This window comes from Chlorocebus sabaeus, chromosome 9, assembly GCF_047675955.1.
Source record: "Chlorocebus sabaeus isolate Y175 chromosome 9, mChlSab1.0.hap1, whole genome shotgun sequence".
Lineage (NCBI taxonomy): Eukaryota > Metazoa > Chordata > Mammalia > Primates > Cercopithecidae > Chlorocebus > Chlorocebus sabaeus.
This window is the reverse complement of record NC_132912.1, coordinates 24,630,396-24,649,811: the sequence shown is the minus strand read 5'-3', so window position 1 is coordinate 24,649,811 and position 19,416 is coordinate 24,630,396. Positions and strand designations below refer to the sequence as shown.

The 19,416-nt window shown below is 37.4% G+C and overlaps 1 protein-coding gene across 12 annotated transcripts in view; it reads left to right on the top strand.

The window, feature by feature from the left end:
- The window catches only part of ARHGAP21 (Rho GTPase activating protein 21), a 135,281-nt gene that overhangs the window by 85,790 nt on the left and 30,075 nt on the right, over positions 1–19,416 (top strand). For 9 of the 12 annotated variants that reach the window (XR_005235191.2, XR_005235192.2, XR_005235193.2 and 6 more), the window contains exons 6-9: positions 648–726; positions 4,374–4,428; positions 11,128–11,157; positions 12,536–14,432. Coding sequence is in view for 9 of the 12 variants with exons in the window: in XM_008002539.3 (XP_008000730.3) it covers positions 648–726; positions 4,374–4,428; positions 11,128–11,157; positions 12,536–14,432 (2,061 nt within the window). In the remaining 3 variants the exon portion in view is untranslated. The remainder of the gene's footprint in view (positions 1–647; positions 727–4,373; positions 4,429–11,127; positions 11,158–12,535; positions 14,433–19,416) is intronic. The other 3 variants (XM_037983487.2, XM_037983488.2, XM_037983489.2) reach the window with 1 other exon arrangement.

The window sequence follows — 19,416 nt, the reverse complement described above, 5'->3', positions numbered from 1 at the left end:
GCCCGACATGATTGGGAAGATGAAGTGGAGATATGCTGTGATAAGCACACAGCAAGTGCATTTTTGTCTATTTTCTTCTTTCCTCTGTTCTTTCTGTCCTCTGTTCTTTGTTTCTGTCTTTTCCTTTCTACTCTACTCAGAGTAGAAAGAACCCGGGAGGCAGAGGTTGCACCACTGCACTCCAACCTGGGCGACAAGAGTGAGACTGTCTCAAAAAAAAAAAAAAAAAAAAAAAAAAAAAAAGACAAGGTAAGTGGAGAGATAATTAGTTCTGCAACTCAGGAAACAACTGATAGGAGCATAAGTAGTATAGCACTGGTCCCCTGGTGACTAGACCTTTCGAAATTTCTCAATTCAGTAATGACTGGAACTCTTACTTAGAACGTGGCTAGTTTCACAAAAAGCTGGATATATTAAATGTATTTAAAAAATACTTTAAAAGTAATAAGATACTTTAAAAGTAATAAGCTAGGATATTCATATAATTATTTTGTAATATAATTATACTTATAATTTACAATTCTGTATTTTTTTATTTTAATATATACCACATTAAAAATAAGGACATTATTCAAGAAATATTTCAAAAGTGTTCAAAAGTGACTTTCTGCAGGATTTCTCATATGTTTTTTAACTTCTCTTTGAAGGTGACCGAATTATAAAAGTCAATGGAGAAAGTGTTATTGGCAAAACCTATTCCCAAGTAATTGCTTTAATTCAAAACAGGTAAGACTCTTAAAACATTAATTTTGGCCAAAGATGGGTTTTACAAATCAGTAGAGCACATAGATTTACTATAATCTTCTGTTCTTATAAGGAACTGTGGTAACAAGGAGATGTGGAACTTTCCCTCAGATATAATGCATTTGAGAGTTGCCAAGGACCAGCTATCTGAGGATAGCTTAGTTGGTGGCTTTGGCTTGACAGATGTATCAGGTCTATGATTAAAATCCCATAGAGGCTGAGAGGCACACATTTTAGATTTACTGTGTTTACCCCTTTTATTTGAAGTGACAAATGTATAATTTGTTTATAATATATAAATAAATGCATACATAATTTATTTTAAAACCTCTTACTGGGGTATGTTACTTTTAAGTATCCTTTTGAATAATCTTCCTAAATTAATTCATTTGTTGTAACCAAGACAACAAGACATTCCCTTTTAATCCATTTGTCTGCCTGCATTTTACAGAATAATAGGATTTTGAGCTCTGAAGTTAGATATGTATTTATAGAGTGACTGTCTATGAGACCTTGAAGATCATTTAGTCCTACTGTCTTTCACCCACACAACCAGAAAATTTTTCCAAATTACAAATAACCATTTATTACCATATTGAATTTCTGTCAAGGTTAGGCCATGGATCTGAGCCCAGTCAGATCGTCACTCTGTTGTAAGAGGTTCTTCTCAGATTCAAATATAGGAACTTTTGGATTATCTAATGCTTTCTGTTGGCCAAAGTCACCTGTCTGTAATTGCAGTGCAGTTCTTCATTTTCTGAAGATTTTTATCAAGCTCTCCTAACCATATCTAGAGTGGCTCATGGTGCAATCTAAATTATTTACGCCAATGCCCTAATACATTGCCATTTCTTACAATTAAATGACATGGTCATGATTAATTGATCTCAGAGTATTTTCTTTAATGTTTTAATATTTAATAGGATTTTAACAGAAAACAACTTGAATATTGCCTCTAATGTTGATAATGAATTTAAAGCCTCTCTAAGGGATAACAGATTTTGCCAAAATTTTTTTCCTCAAAATAATTTAGATCATCACAAGTACAACGATATGTTTTGTCAGCCCATAACTTAAAAGATTTTTAGTATATTTGTTAATATCTCTTCTTTAAAAACCAACTTAATCATTGTTTTCTTCAAAATCTACATTAATTCTTCTATTCCTGGTGCAGTTCATCTTTCAGAGTAATAACACTTCAACCACTAAAATCAATTTGAATATTAGAGAAATATTTTTTCATAATTTTATTTCCATTAAAAAAGTTGTGTTTCTTCTCTCTGCAGTTGGTAGCAAATGGGTAATGCAGCACAAAGCCCTAGAGATTCTGCAGTGTATTAATGTAACATGTGTCCCTGCAGGCTAGGTGCAGTGGCTCATGCCTGTAATCCCAGAACTTTGGGAATCTGAGGTGAGCAGATCACTTGAGCCCAGGAATTTGATACCAGCCTGGGCAACATGGTGAAACCCTGTCTCTATAAAAAATACAAAAAATTAGCTGGGCGTGGTGGTGTGTGTCCGTTGTCCCAGCTACTTGGGAGACTGAGGTGGGAGGATCACCTGAGTCCAGGAGGTCAATCAAGTGAGCCTTGATAGAGCCACTGCATTCTAGCCTGGGTGACAGAGTGAGACCCTGTCTCAGAACAAAAACAAACAGATGTGTCCTTGTGCAGGAGTTTATCGAAACATCAGTTTCTACCAATGCTAAATATTGAAATAAAAGTACCTACATATTTTACTGGTTAAATTTATTTGAACCTGTGGTTCTCATGGGTTTAGCATAATCTGAGCATTTATGAAACAAAACATAATGATTCAAATCTGTTAAGAAGAGATACCAGTAGGTTATTTTGGTTTTTTTTGTTGTTATTTGATTGTTTCTTAATCTCTTGACTGTATTGGGGGAAAATCTATGATACTGTTAGCATTTGGTGGAGATAGTAGCACTGCCTTTGCCATAACTTTTTATTTTATTTTATTTTATTATTTTTTTGAGAGGGAGTTTCATTCTTGTTGCCCAGGCTGGAATGCAATGGCGTGATCTCGGCTCACTGCAGTGTCCGCCTCCCAGGTTCAAGCAGTTCTCCTGCCTCAGCCTCCTGAGTAGCAGGGATTACAGGCACCTGCCACCATGCCCAGCTAATTTTTGTAGTTTTAGTAGAGACGAGGTTTCACCATGTTGGCCAGGCTGGTCTCGAACTCCTGACCTCAAGTGATCTGCCTCCCTCAGCCTGGGATTACAGGTGTGAGCCACTTCGCCCGGTGCCTTTGCCGTATCTGTACGTAACTCCAGATCACAGGATTCAGTTGTGTTTACCCCTTTGAACTTTCAAAACCTAAGGAAATTTCTCTATCGTTTTCAACAGGAAATTTACAGAACCAAAATAAAATTAGACTTTGAGCTATCCCTGCAAAGGCACTAAAAGTAAATCATAGGCAAGAAAGCAAATAGTTGAAATGTTATATAGTTATTAAAAATGAGTCATCTCAGTCGTTGTGATGGTAAAGCGATTTCCTTCACTTCCGAGGCCAGGAGGGAATATTGCACAATTAACATGTTTAATATTAGTTGGCTGGGCGCAGTGGCTCACGCCTGTAATGCCAGCACTTTGGGAGGCCAGAGTGGGCAGGTCCCTTGAGGTCAGGAATTCGAGACCAGCCTGGCCAACGTTGTGAGCCCTCCTCTCTACTAAAAAATAGAAAAATTAGCTGGGTGTGGTGGCGCGTGCCTGTAGTCCCAGCTACTCGGGAAGCTGAGGCATGAGAATTGCTTGAACCCAGGAGGCAGAGGTTGCAGTGAGCCAAGATTGCACCACTGCACTCCTGCCTGGGTGACAGAGTGAGACTCAGTCTCAAAAAAAAAAAAAAGAAATTATTTAAAATATTAAATTTGAGGGTTCTTTGATGTTAATGAATTTTAACTTGATGAACAGAATATATGACAATCTATAATTTGTTTTGTGACTTGAGTAAAACAATAAATAATTGTATACTGATATTGTTAAGAGTTTTGTCTTGGGACTATTTAATATAAGCAACATACTTTATATTTCTAAATTAGAAACATGTTATGAAGAAGACTTTACTGATAATGAATAGCACAAACATGCCAGGGGTCCGTCCCTCTTTTGTGTATAGTTAACTTATGTATATGAAGGTGATTTCTTCTCATTCTAATGATTTGATTTTAAAAATAAAGATGTAAGAATACCAAAAATAGGCCGGGTGCGGTGGCTCAAGCCTGTAATCCCAGCACTTTGGGAGGCCCAGGCGGGTGGATCACGAGGTCAAGAGATCGAGACCATCCTGGCTAACATGGTGAAACCCCATCTCTACTAAAAATACAAAAAACTAGCCGGGCGTGGTGGCGGGCGCCTGTAGTCCCAGCTACTCGGAGGCTGAGGCATGAGAATGGTGTGAACCCAGGAGGCGGAGTTTGCAGTGAGCCGAGATCGCGCCACTGCACTCCAGCCTGGGCGACACAGCGAGACTCCGTCTCAAAAAAAAAAAAAAATACCAAAAGTAAACTCTTAAACAATTTAAAAAATACTTCTGATTTAACTGTTTTTCCATTAAGTCTTTTGATACACTTCTACCTCTCCTAAAATAGTATATATATTCAATTTCAGTGATACAACATTGGAACTTAGTGTTATGCCAAAAGATGAAGACATTCTCCAAGTGGTAAGTTTTATTTATTCATATATGAGTTGTTTTACAGTCATGAATGTTAGGAAAATATTTTTGGGATGGAAGTATTAAAGATTGAATTAAAAAAAAAATTCTAGAATTTAAAAACCCTCTAGTTCCTTTTACAGAATCTGGAATTCTCTACATTTTACAAAAATCAGACCAAAAATACCATTGTCAAGTTTTTGCAATTAAGTGACATGGAAATGTTATGTTGATTCTACAGTGAACTCTTACTGCTGTCATTTAGAATGAGATTCCTAAAGCGTTTGGCCTAGTGTTGCCTTCTAGTTCATCCTTGGACCAAAGGAAGAGTTCAGAGTGCAAGATGATAAAAATATAAATTTCGGCTGGGTGCGGTGGGTCATGCCTGTAATCCCAGCACTTTGGGAGGCCGAGGCGGGCAGATCATGAGGTCAGGAGTTCAAGGTTAGCCTGGCCAACATGGTGCAACCCCATCTCTACTAAAAATACAAAAATTAGCTGGGCTTTGTGGTAGGCACCTGTAATCCCAGTACTTGGGAGGCTGAGGCAGGAGAATTGCTCGAAACTGGAAGGCAGAGGTTGCAGTGAGCCAAAATCGTGCCACTGCACTCCAGCATGGACTAAAGAGTGAAACTTCATCTCAAAAAAAAAAAAAATCTCTATGTGTATATATATGTGTATATATATACACACACACATACATATATATACACACACATATATATTTCATTCAATAAAATAATACTTTCCTTCCATTGATTTTGCAGTTCAGTAGAATAAAATAGAAAAAACTCTTTAAGTAATATACTGATAACTAACAGTTAGATCTAGGAAATGGCAGTGGCCACTGAAGTATTTATTTTTAATTCTTTTTGGTGAATAATTGGGTTTTTTTCTTATTACCTATAGCTAAATTCAAGAAAAGCAGGGAGCTTTATCCACTCTTTGTCATGGTAATAGAAATGGTATAGTAATGTTCTTCATTTGTAAGGCAGTAGTTTGAACTTAGCTCATCAAAGGCCCTAAATAATCTGTAAACATGTTTTACAAAAAAAATCACTAAAGCTGATCCTAAAGAGTCATTCACTGACGTGTAAACTATAATGGAGTGAAACTCATGGGGATTAACCCCACGTTTTCAAGGCATGTAGATTTTCTGTATGAATGGCTTAGTACTGAAAACACTTACTCTTCTGAAGTACACAGTTCAGTTGGAGTTGGGAGGCTCAGGGAGGCAGGTACAGTTAGCTGCAGTTTTCCTGGGCATGCAAAAGTGGTTGTAGAGTTCTTACCCTGACAATTCAGCATAGTGATCATGTAGCAGACATAATCACAGACACGAATGGCTGTGAAAATCACTAGACTAGAAATAAATAGGGAATTCTTCTCTAGTGCTCTTTTTATAAAGAAGATGATGTATAATGGTAGCGAAGGATTTACCTGGCTTCCTCCTTGCAAATCTGAAGGCTTGAAGACAGGATCAGCTTCTGAAACTGAACTGTTCTCTGATCTTCAGTAGACCCTTTCCTTGCCAAGGTGAAGGCACTGGTTGGATGGCTCTTGGAACAGTGCTCATTTCACAGAATGGCTGGCAAGGAAGCAATTAAATGCAGAATCGCCATGATATCCTGCAGTGTGATTGATGAAGGGCAGCAAACCACTTCATGCAATGGAAGGAATAATTTTGTAATGATATGATTAATCGAAAAATAGGTTACTTAAAGAAAAATTAGTTTTTTTCTGTTACTCATTCATGTTCTAGAATAGTCTGTCTTGTTATATTTTATTTAAGTAAATCTAAAGTGAAAGTAAAATATAAAGTATCCCAGAAACAGAGAAAAACCAGTTTAGTAAATAACATGAGCATACAGATCTTCAAGGCTCAGCAGTAAAGAGTTCTGGTATACTGTAACATAAAATGTATTTTTAAAACATGGTATTTGAATTACCGTAATCATTAAGAAATAAAAGCACATGCCTTTAATCATAAAAGAAAACCCTACTTTTAAACCTATCCTTAATTCACATTTGAATGTAGTGTAATTCATTAAGAAATCAAAGGAGTATATAATTCTCTGTCTCTGACATATATTCCAGAGTTAAAATGTTCTTTAAGCGGTCTTCAGAAGTACTTATGCAGATCTTAAATTTGTTATTCAAAATATGTGCTTTTAAAGATGTATTTGTTCCCATGAGGTTGAAAATCTATCGTAAAGAAAAGCAATGGGTAATGTGAACATTTTTACAGCCACTGTAAAAATCATTTGCCCATGGAAACACTTGTAGGGTATATATGTTTGCCTGGGCAACAGGATTGGGTAGTGCATGGAGGTTTTTTTTCTTTTCCTGAAGTGATATACAGACCAAATTATTTTAGAAGCGTTCTGCTTGCCTTTGAGAGGTGGCCTAGAAAATTTAATTTGGCTTAAAACTTGACTCATGTAAGGACAGGTATATGATTATAGGTTTCATAATTCGTGGATGACAATGACAGAATGTTGAAAACCATGAAGTAAAATTAAGAATAATTCATTTCTGTTTTTAAACTACTGCTAGTAATAGTCATCCTGTGCTTGGCAGCCTCATTTTCTAAACCAGCATATATTTTCCAGCTTAACAATATGAATAGTATTACATTCATTTTAATCATTTTGACAGTATTTTGTTGTAATATTTTAGACTCCAGTATCTTAGGCAGGTTCGTATTTATTGCAAAATAAAAAGGTTTTTTATTTTATTTTCAAAAACCAGAATGGTTTTGTTTCCCCATTAAATGTTACCTATGCATGAATGAAATAGCCACACCAATCCAGTCACCTAAACAGTGATCCTGACTCTCAGTCTATTTGGGCTGCTGCTGTAACAAAATACGTTAGACTGCATGGACTATAAACAAATTTATTTCTCACATTCTGAAGGCTCGGAAGCCCAAGGTCAAGGCTCAGGTAGACTTGGTGTCTGATGAGGGCCCATTTTCTCACAGATAGTACCTTTTCACTGTGTCTTCACTTGGTGGAAGGGCTGACACAGCTCTCTGTGGTCTCTTTTATAAGGTGACTAATTTCATACATGAGGTCTACCCTCATGACCCAATCATCTCCCAGAGGCCGCATCTCCTAACTCATTCACATTGGTGATTAGGTGTCAACGTACAGATTGGGGGAGGAGAACACACAAACATTCAGACCACAGCACTGACCAAAGAGAATACTTCCCTGAGTGAAATAGTGGTAGGAGAACTAGATCGGGGCATTCCTCTTGGTTCATCACCGAAGATATTTTGTTAAGCATTTGACTCCATTGACTCAAAAATTAAATTTTAAGTTAATCGGTTTTTGTAACTCTGGAGATTCTTGGGTATGTCTAATATTTGGCCATGACATTTTAAACCTACTTTATGCTGTTCTATGTTAAACACAGCAAAGTTAAACAGCGTGTCTGGTATAATAAGGAAGAAAGCAAATGGTATAAGGATTTGAACTTGGGCAGGTCTGAGATGAAAGCCTGTACTCTAAACCACAGTCCTATACTGCTGTTGAGTGGAGATGAATTGTTTAGTTGGCTTTACCATAAGTCACCCTGCCAGTTGGTATCGGAACTGTTATTCTAACGTGAACCTTGGGGTTCTGAGTCCAGTTTTCTTTTTTGCTGCTCTATGGATATGTGATATAAGTTGAAAAATGTAATTTTAACTATTTCTTGAGGTTTATTAGAATTACTTTTAAAATAAGCATTTCATGTGTTTTATAATCAGTATAATATCCTATTTAAGATTAGCCATTTGTCAAGTGTATATCTAGGTGGTCCGGCCTAGAGTAAGGGAAGCAAGAGTTTGATTCTGGAGGGTTCTTTCATATTTTGCAAGTTAGCAGCAGTTTACTTTGTAATTTTTTAAAATCTGTTTTTAAGTAATTACAAGAATAGCATATGCTGGTTGAAGATATTTGAAATAACGCAGAAAGGTATAAAAAAAGAAAGTCCTTCTCCATCTATACCATCACCTTCTCCCATTCCCTACGCTGGCATGTTTGGCATCTACCAACAAACATGAAGTTATTCTTGCTTTTATCATAGGTAGTGGCATTAAATTAATAACCTGTTAAAGATGAATTGAAAGGCAGGAATTTTAATCTTACCACCTTTTTTATTCAGGGTTTTTTTTTTTTTTCCTCTGTTTTGTTTACCATTTAATACACAGTATCATAGGTATGGTCATGGTGATTTTGATGTGACTGTGTAAAAAATGAACTAGAAGATTATTTTAGGATTATTTAGTTACTATTAGGCACTGTACATATAATCAAGATCCAGGCTGTTAGTATTAAGTTGTATTTAACATACCCTTTAGAGTTCTAATTCCAAAGGAAGAATTCTTTGGGTCATCTTTCTTATTTCCTTCCTCTTCCTCCTCCCCCGCTTTTTTAGAGCTTTTTGTATCTAGTAGGCAAAACAGGGCTGCCACTATTCTGTTTTCATTAGAGAAGGCTTCAGTTTTAAAAAACAAGCTATTTAAACTCCTATAAGGCATAATACTTAAGTACAAGGGTAAAGAAAACTCAAGAAGGAATGTGAAGTGATATACAAAAAAGCTGAATGGAAAAAATGGCTTAAAATGTTTTGTCATATTCTGTTGAATTCACAAGAGCTAGTCAATTGGGAAAAAATTAAATGTCTATTTCTATCAAAACACCTACATATGTTGTAAAGTATCCATTTGGGCTTAAAACCTAACTAAAATTCAAAATTGTTAATACTGAATATGTAATTCTTATGACATTGGTTTCAAAAATAATATTCCTCCTCAAATTTGAATAAAAGACATATCTTTAAAACATTGTTCTACCCGGGCATGGTGGCTCACACCTGTAATCCTGGCACTTTGGGAGTCCGAGGCAGGTGGATGGATCACTTGAGGTCAGGAGTTCGAGACCAACCTGGCCAACATGGTGAAACCCCACCTCGACTAAAAATACAAAAATTAGCTGGGCATGGTGGCTCATGACTGTAATCCCAGCTACTTGGGAGGCTGAGGCAGGAGAATCGCTTGAACCCAGGAGGCACAGGTTGCAGTGAGCCAAGATTGCGCCACTGCACTCCAGCCTGGACAACAGAGTGAGACTCAGTCTCAAAAAAAAAAAAAAGTTTTAGAACAGCATTTCTCAAGCAGATATTCTAATTATTTTTCCTCTGCAGAAAAAAAATAGGTTCCCTAGTGAATAAGTTTGTACTTTGAAGTTTCACAATGTACATTTTGTGAAAAATGTTCTTGAATGAATCCATATTTTATTATCTCAACCATATTGCTTACATTAGATAATAGTACTGCATGTGTGAGATGTTCACTGTTAATGCCTGCATGTGTATGGATTTCAGGACCCCTTGCGATAACTCAGAAGTGGGGACCTGTGACTGTATTGCACACTATTTAGCATTTAGAATTGCCATACAGAAATATTAGAGATGTCTGAAGTATGTAAAATATTCCCAGGTTTTAATAGTTCCAGCCATATACTTCTATTACTAAACAATATTTCTTCCCAAATTTGATTAAAGGAGTTATTTTTAAAATACTAGTTCTAGAATAACATTACACAAGTAGATATTCTAGTTTTGTTAAAACCTCTGGAAAAAAATGGCCTCCGTAGTGAATAAGTTTATATTTTCCCTTCGATTTTCACAATGTACGTTAATGTCGTAGTGGTTTTGAGAAATCAAAAAGCTTGCTTGCCAAGTGACTCTACATCATTGACCGTGGGGACCTCTCTCCCGCATCCTCCTTTTCAGGTGGTATATAATAAAATTACACAAGGACACTGTGGGAAATGCTGTTACCAGATAGCACAGTATTTTCTCATCCAGACACAATTTTCCTATTGCAGAAAAGTATTGGTATGGATTCTAATCAGCATGGAAAAGATAGACTTGGTGTGTCAATGCACATACCCAAACTGCATGTTTGGATTAATGGTATTCATGCCATAAAAATGTTATGTACACATGTTTTCTTTTATATGCCTAGCTTTAATTTCTCACTGCATTCTAGTCTGTGTTCTATAATATTTATTATAGGTTAACAAGAATTATTCTGGAAGTAATATTTTTATGTGTATCCAGTAGTTATTTTTGCAAACTAATACAATAGTACAAAAGGCACAGTGTTGAAAGATCTTAATTTTTGAGTGAAACTTACTTAAAAGTCATTTTCCCCCTGAATCTTAGTGTAAAGGCAGCTGCAGTCTGCTGACAGCTTGTGGTTATGCTCTGATTTACTGGGGAAGGAGGAGGTTGTACTATTTTAAATGCATAATAGAGCATTCGTTTCGTCATCTGGAAGCAGAGATGGAAGAAGCTCGGGGGAAATGAGAGACATCACTGTTGCTCTTGTGGAGGGAAGCTTTGTAGCATGTTATCAGACAGCAGTGCATATTGAAGAAAATATTTGTTAGGAATGCATGTCACCAGATGTATTTTGCTTTCAAGAATGGTAGACACATCAAACAAGAATCAGATAAAAGCTTGAGAAAAAGATGTTCAGAAGAATACTGGAGTTATTCTTTATGCTTCACTGCCCTTTACCTCTCTTGGTACCTTCCAGAGAAACAAGTATAGATGTATTTTTAGCTTGCCGTTTCCAGCATCAATATGACAACATGATTTTGTCTTTATATCAGTAAGCAGCTTCTACTATGTTTTCCTATTTTCTGCTAGCTACAATTTACAAAGGATGTCACAGCACTGGTAAGAAATGCACAGTAGCCATTTCCTTGCTTTTTAAGTCATGTTTTGTAGAGATTTGTAATAAGCCAATCTGTTAAAAACTGTTCAGTTTGCTTAGAGAAGTCCCTCTATCATTTAATCTTACTAATTTGCAGAATGTGTTTGTGATAGATGGTTTTCCATCCTTATTTTTTATTTTTATGTTTGGTTTTGTTTTTTTGTTTTTTTGTTTTTGTTTTTTTTGTATCCTGTACATAACTGATGCTACAGCGTAATATTTACCTGCATCAGTGTATGTGTGTGTGAAAAAAATATATATATATATTTCTTTTTTTTTTAAGTATCTCACCCTCTTCCTGTCCCTACTACTTTGCTGTTATGTTTGTGGCTGCACCTGAGCTTTGCAAGCTGTCGAATGCAAAGACAAGATACGCTGATAGTCTTGAGTTAAGCTTGTTTTGATTAGGGGAAGATGCATTACCACACCTGTCTCAGATGCTGAACATAGCCCCTGTGTTGCACTGATGAGCTCTGTTTTGTAAAGTCTCTATAGTTAATTTCTGTTATTCTTAAGGCTTTAAAAATATTGCTGAATAATTTTACAAATAGTTGATAAAAAACAATTTGACCTGCATGCCTGCCTGTTGGTAATAGAGAAATGTCTCCTCATAATAAGTAAAAGAGACCAAATAAATTTGTATGATATACTTTTGCATTAGCTTAAAATAAAAGTATAAATTATATACAGAACGATGAGTTACCTTTTTTTCATATTTTTGTGCCTTTATTGTGTGTGCTTTATTTCTTAAACTTGCGTATTCTCTTACTTTAAATATTAAAATACTTAGCATGGCTGCTGATGGGCTTAGTTTGTCAAAATGGATTATTCTCAGGGACTCTGTAATGGTTAATTGACAAGATGCTTCAAATAAATTAGATTTAATTTATGATAGTAGTAGTACTTAAAATGCATTTAAGATTTTTAATATTTTCACCTTTTCTCTGGCAAAATACATGAATCTTCCTTTACTGGGATTTATTTGGCAGCCATTTAACCTGTCGACTGCTGAAAAATCAGAAGGCTTGAATGGGGAGAATTTTAGAAGCAATATGGGTACATCTAATTGGTTGGGTAGAAATTTATGAGTTTCACATGTTTTGAGCAAAGAGGTGATTGTAATTTGTATGTGTTGCAGATTCTACAATGTATTTGATTTCTGAGAGACTAGCTCTTTCTAGATTTGTAGAGTACCCTTATGTTGTATTTGCATGCATGCTATAGTGAATGTCACTCAGGAACGAGGTAGGGCATAGTCAGATAAAATAGTGAACTGTAAAAATGGAAATTATTATTCTTTTTGTGAGTTTCCAGTGACACCTTTCTCTCATTTCTATACAGGCATATTCTCAAGATGCCTACCTGAAAGGCAACGAAGCTTATAGTGGCAATGCCCGCAATATACCTGAACCTCCACCAATCTGCTATCCCTGGCTGCCATCTGCCCCGTCAGCCATGGCACAGCCAGTTGAAATATCTCCTCCTGACTCATCATTGAGCAAACAGCAAACCAGTACACCAGTACTGACACAACCTGGCAGGGCCTATAGAATGGAAATACAAGTGCCTCCATCACCAACAGATGTTGCAAAATCAAACACAGCAGTGTGTGTTTGCAATGAAAGTGTAAGGACTGTCATTGTGCCTTCTGAGAAGGTTGTAGATTTGTTATCCAATAGAAACAACCATGCAGGTCCTTCACATAGAACTGAAGAAGTGAGGTATGGCGTGAATGAGCAGACCTCTTTAAAAACAGTGTCAAGAACCACATCACCACCATTATCAATTCCCACCACTCATCTAATTCATCAGACTGCAGGCTCCAGATCATTGGAACCTTCTGGAATTTTACTTAAATCTGGAAATTACAGTGGACATTCTGATGGAATCTCAAGCAGCAGATCTCAAGCTGTGGAGGCTCCCTCTGTATCTGTTAATCACTATTCGCCGAATTCCCATCAGCACATAGACTGGAAAAACTATAAAACTTACAAAGAGTATATTGATAACAGACGATTGCACATAGGTTGTCGGACAATACAAGAAAGATTAGATAGTTTAAGAGCAGCATCTCAAAGCACGACGGATTATAACCAGGTCGTCCCCAACCGCACTACTTTGCAGGGACGACGTCGAAGCACCTCTCATGATCGAGTGCCCCAGTCTGTCCAGATACGGCAACGCAGTGTGTCCCAAGAAAGACTGGAAGATTCTGTGCTAATGAAGTATTGTCCAAGAAGTGCATCTCAAGGAGCACTGACGTCTCCATCTGTTAGTTTTAGTAATCATAGAACTCGTTCATGGGATTATATTGAGGGACAGGATGAAAACTTAGAAAATGTCAGTTCTGGAACTCCAATACCTGATTCCAATGGAGAGAAAAAACAGACTTACAAGTGGAGTGGGTTTACTGAACAGGATGATAGAAGAGGTATTTATGAAAGACCTAGGCAGCAAGAAATTCATAAATCTTTTCGAGGTTCCAATTTTACTGTGGCTCCAAGCGTTGTTAATTCTGATAACAGGCGATTGAGTGGTAGAGGAGTGGGATCTGTGTCACAGTTTAAAAAAATTCCGCCAGATCTAAAAGCACTGCAGTCAAACAGAAATTTTCAGACTACTTGTGGAATGTCACTGCCTCGGGGTATTTCACCAGACAGGTCACCTCTTGTGAAAGTCCGAAGTAATTCTCTGAAAGCTCCTTCGACGCATGTCACAAAACCATCATTTAGCCAGAAATCATTTGTTTCTATCAAAGACCAAAGACCAGTCAATCACTTGCATCAGAATAGTCTGTTGAATCAGCAGACATGGGTAAGGACTGACAGCACCTCCGATCAGCAAGTGGAGACTGGGAAATCCCCCTCTTTATCTGGAGCCTCTGCCAAGCCTGCCCCTCAGTCGAGTGAAAACGCCGGTACTTCAGATTTAGAACTACCCATCAGTCAAAGGAATCAAGATTTAAGTTTACAAGAGGCTGAAATTGAGCAATCAGATACTTTAGATAATAAAGAAGCTGTCATCCTAAGGGAAAAACCTCCATCTGGACGCCAGACACCACAGCCTTTAAGGCATCAGTCTTACATCTTGGCAGTAAATGACCAGGAGACTGGGTCAGACACTACCTGCTGGCTGCCCAATGATGCACGTCGAGAGGTCCACATAAAAAGAATGGAGGAAAGAAAAGCCTCGAGTACCAGTCCGCCTGGTGATTCCTTGGCTTCCATCCCATTTATAGGTGAGCTTATTTAGAGTCATTGGCTAATATGCCAAATGTAGAAGAAATCTTTCCAGAAAAGTATTATTTCTAGTTCAATAGGCACAGAAATCTTAACAGTGTGATTTTAAAATGTTTGTAGGGAATCTCATAAGCTGTGCTTCAACCACAGCTTTTATCCTCTTTAAAGGTTATTTCTAGTACCAATTTTCCTTTTTTTAAAAAAAAAAAATTTCATGTACCTAGTACCCATTTCAAGTTTTTATTTTGATGAGACAAATTCCTGAGATTAAGGAAATCAACAGAGCAAATTGTACCTAATTGTTGATGCATGTGAATCAAAAACCAAGTGGAACAGTTTTGATAATTAGTTACCAACCTTTCATGTAAACAGTGCTTTTACTTTCTAAAGCATATTTCTTTGTAAATTTAACGTGTACTGAGAGAAAAGACCTCTTCATTGTCAAGTTAGTTTGCCATACTATAAATCCTAGAATAGATTTAGAGAAGTTACTTAAATTATAAGCGTGTGCCACAGTTGCTGGCACCCGTCCTGTTGAGTCTTCTGTCTGCTCCCTCCCACCCTAGGTCTGTTCTCCATACAGCAGCCAGTGTGATGTTTTTATAAATGTCCGTTAGATCACACCACTCCTCTGTGCAGAACCCTCTGTTTTCTTCCCATCCATCTCACCCAAAATAGCATGCAAAATCCTGTGGTCTGAAAGGCCCTCCATGGTCTGCCTCACAGCTCCCTCTCTGATGGGGTCAGAGAGGTCCTGCCTCGTGGTCTCTTATCATAGTCTTCCATGTGCATCCCATCTACAGCCTCGCCAGCCTCCTTGCTGTCAGGCGTGCCTTGCTACAGGGACAGGTACAGCTGGTTTCCAACCCTGGAACACATTCCACAGATAGTCACAAGCCTCTGACTTCCTCATAACATTTGGGTCTCTGCTCAAAGATCTTATCCAAGCAGCCTTTGTGACTCACCTATCTAAAACAGGTATCCCACGCACAGACACAGAAACTGACATTCTCTCCTTAAGCTTTTTTATTTATCTTCGTATTACTGTTTCCACTTGACTTTTTTTTTTTTTTTTTTTTGGTTACATCTTTCTCAGTAGAACTAAAACTAATAAACTACATGAGAACAGAAATTTTAAATCTTTGGTTCACTTTTGTGTCCCTAATGCCTAGAACACTGTGTGGCATAAAGAATGCACTCAGTAAGTATTTGTTGAGATAATGGCTGAAAGAATTTTGAAATGCTGGTTAAATGTATAGCAAAACAACAAGACAGTTCTCATCATAATGACTGTGCAGCTCTAAAACATCTGCTAACGGGCGATGACTTATGTCCTTAATATTATCTTCATTTTATAAGTGAGAAATTTAAGGAATAGAGAGGCTAAATAACTTCTTTAAAATCGCACAGTAAGTGATAGAGACAGGGTGTCTAGGTTTGCCTCATTCAGCCTCATCGCAGAGCACAGCTCCAGGGAGGGTGCTGTGTATGTAGAATGCCTGTGAAGAGCGCCCCCTGGAGGCGCGCGATGCAGGGGCTTTTTTCCTTCTCTTTTTGCCACCAGCCAAGGCCCATACTTCTATTCCCCTGGTGCCCAGTGGGTTTATGAAGAGTTCTCCATCATTTTACAGTATAATATGCTTCTCTTTGAGTACCAGTTGAGTTTTTCTTTTCTATGGGAACATTTTTAAAGCTGTTGAGGACTGTTGTTTCTTTTCTATGGAAACATTTTTAAAGCTATCAATTGTAAAGCTATTGATAGCTTTAAAAATATTTCTTAAGAAGACACTTAATTGGATAGGTGACTCTAAAAGCTTTTTTAAAAAGTTCCACACAGCTTATGTGTTTTTATAAATAGGATATATTCAAGTTGTCAGTGTTGTAGGGAATCCCAACCTAAATTGTCCCCTTATTCATATGTATACCCCTAAGGCCAAACTCAGCAAATAGTAGACTCCTGTCATAGATGGAATCTTATACATCATCTAGAATAGATATTTTATAGAAAGCAACTGATGGCGAATGATTGTTTTATGAAGTTTTAAAATGTAAAAAATCCTACAACCTGTAGCTGTGTTTCACTGACCTGTGCAATCTTATCAGAACAGTGGCGTCATATTTTCTTCCTACATAATAGCAACAATATAATTAGATTACACTGGAGTATTAAAAAAAAGTGCTGGATATATCTGTTAATATTTCTTCCTAGTTATGAAGTATAGAAATAAAGAGTTAATTACGTTATTAAAGAGGGGACTTTGGCTAAAATAGAAAATAAAGATCTGTATAATTCTGTATACATATAGATTGATGAAAATAAATCATTTTATTTACTAAGAATAAAAGTACTCTCTAGTTGCTATCTTATTTGACTTTTGTCTCCCTCCCGCAACTGCTCACCTCCTGCTGTACGGCCCAGTTACTAATGGGCCATGGACCAGTACCAGTCTGCAGTGCAGGAGTTGGGGACCCCTCCTATATACTAAGGTTCCAGGAGGCATACAGGCATACAAAACAAAATGAATACATTTTGTTTTTAAATTTGAAATATTACTCATTAACAGTATTTTGTTTACTGTTCCCACCCCCCCCCCCCACTTTATAAAGCTACATAGTAAGTCCTGAAAATAAATTTCAGCTTCTTTTATAAGTAAACACAAACCACAACAATGTGAGCTGTTCATGAGTAATCTTATGGTGAGTAGCAGATACTGCAGTGTGTTCTAAAATCCTGACTTCCTACACTTCTCTGATTTATACTCCTCATTACTAGTAATACAAAAACACTATGACTGTTACCCACACCCAGGGTTTCATCTTCACTTTCTTTCTCCATGCTTTTGTCTTATCTCTAAGACTCCTCCTTAGGAGGAGATCCCAACGTTGGCTGTGTGTGTGCTCAGTGAGGGTTAGCCTAGGTTACATTGAATTTGATGGTCACAGCCTTATTGGCACTGCCATATCAAGATGATTTAGAAGTGTTAAGTTGGTTAACAAAAGTGTTCCACCAGTAAATAATTTTATATGCTCTTTTATCTTTTCTTTGGTAGTACCATTGGTTTTTTGTTTGTTTTTGAGATGGAATTTCACTTTCATTGCCTGAACTAGAGTACAATGACACGCTCTCGGCTCACTGCAACCTCCGCCTCCCGGGTTCAAGTGATTCTCCTGCCTCAGCCTCCCAAGTAGCTGGGATTACAGGCATGCGCCACTATGCCCAGCTAATTATTTTTATTTTTAGTAGAAACGGGGTTTCACCATGTTAGCCAGGTTGGTCTCAAACTCCTGACCTCAGGTGGTCCGCCCGCCTCAGCCTCCCAAAGTGCTGGGATTACAGGCATGAGCTACCACACTCGGGCACATTAGCTTTTATTCTGAAACACTTTAAATTTCTTTTCAGCACACTTTATAGATTGCTATGCTTATTTATTTAGGGAAATATGTTTTTTTAAACCTAGCTCTTTTTTTTTTTTTTTTTTTTTTTTTTTGAGATGAAGTCTCACTCTGTCACCCAGCCTGGAGTGCAGTGGCATGATCTTGGCTCACTGCAACCTCTGCCTTCCACGTTGAAGCGATTCCCCCACCTCAGTCTCCCAAGTAGCTGGGATTATAGGTGTGAGCCACCACACACGGCTAATTTTTGTATTTTTAGTAGAAACGGGGTTTCACCATGTTGACCAAGCTGGTGTCGAACTCCTGATCTCAGGTGATCCGCCTGCCTTAGCCTCCCAAAGTGCTGGGATTACAGGCATGAGCCACTGTGCCCTCCCAAAACCTAGCTCTTACAAACTGAAATTGTTTCACTAAAATAGACTTTGGAGCCTTTTCACCTAGTTCCTTTAATGTTGAAAATAGACCCAAATCTCAGAAGCCCTCTAACAAATGCCTGGTTTATAAAAACCTAAAAATATTTTATATGTTTACATAAATTAAATAGGTAATTCTGCCCCTTTAGTGGATTTGTAACTGTTGGCCATTTGAACTAGAATTGGCCCTTCTCACCATCCAAGTCCAACTTCTTTGTTTTATAGGTGGTGAATGTAATATCCAAAAAAGTTAAGTGGCTTTTGCAAAGTCAAACACACCAGGTCTCTTGACTTCCCTACTCAGTCATCCACATTTCTACTTTCTTGCTGCTTTTCTGTGTACTAGAATTGAGAAGAATTTTCAAGATAGATTAGTGAAATTGGTGACCTGATATTTATTAAATTTCTAAGTAAATGTTGAATTTGTTGAAATTGTTGCAGCATGTCAGCTGGCAAGCTGGATCATTTTTCATACACACATGCTTGTGCCTGGGCCCATGGACACACACCCTCACCCCCAGATCTTAAAGGTTTAGTTATCTTTGGTCTATGGGACTGCAAAACTTCAGCCAAGTAATTGTAACCTGTTAACCGGGGCAAATCTAGATGTGATCCTTCCACTTGCCCTTTGTAAATTTAGAGCCATTGCTCTGCTCACTGGTGCCTGCTTTCTTGTAGACGAGCTGCCCATATCACACATCCCTGCTTTTGCTCTGATTTTGTCACCTCCCTTTCAAATACCTACTTCACAGTAGTTCCTCTTGGATTTATAACTCCACTCCCTCATCGTCAGCACTGACTGCCATCTTGCTATGGCAAACATAAATAGGGAATTTATTCAAAATACTCCCCTTCCTAACCACTGTAAAATCATTTCTATCTAATAGGGAAATACAGCATTGACCTTTTGGTTATTAAGATAGCCAAATCTCCAAATGACTTTCAAAAAGCCAAATGTTAATTTAAATCCATGTTCACAGAACTGACCATTAAAGAAACTTGGTCTTAATTAGAAAACTGAATTCCAGTTATGATAATGAGCTTAATTATTGTAAAAATTGGGAATATTTGAACTAGGTGATCGTCACCCCTCACCAGTTCATATAAAACAGGACTTATTGCTTCAAAAATTTTATTTATAATTAGTGAAAAATGTTTAGTGAGCCTCAAGGTCTGT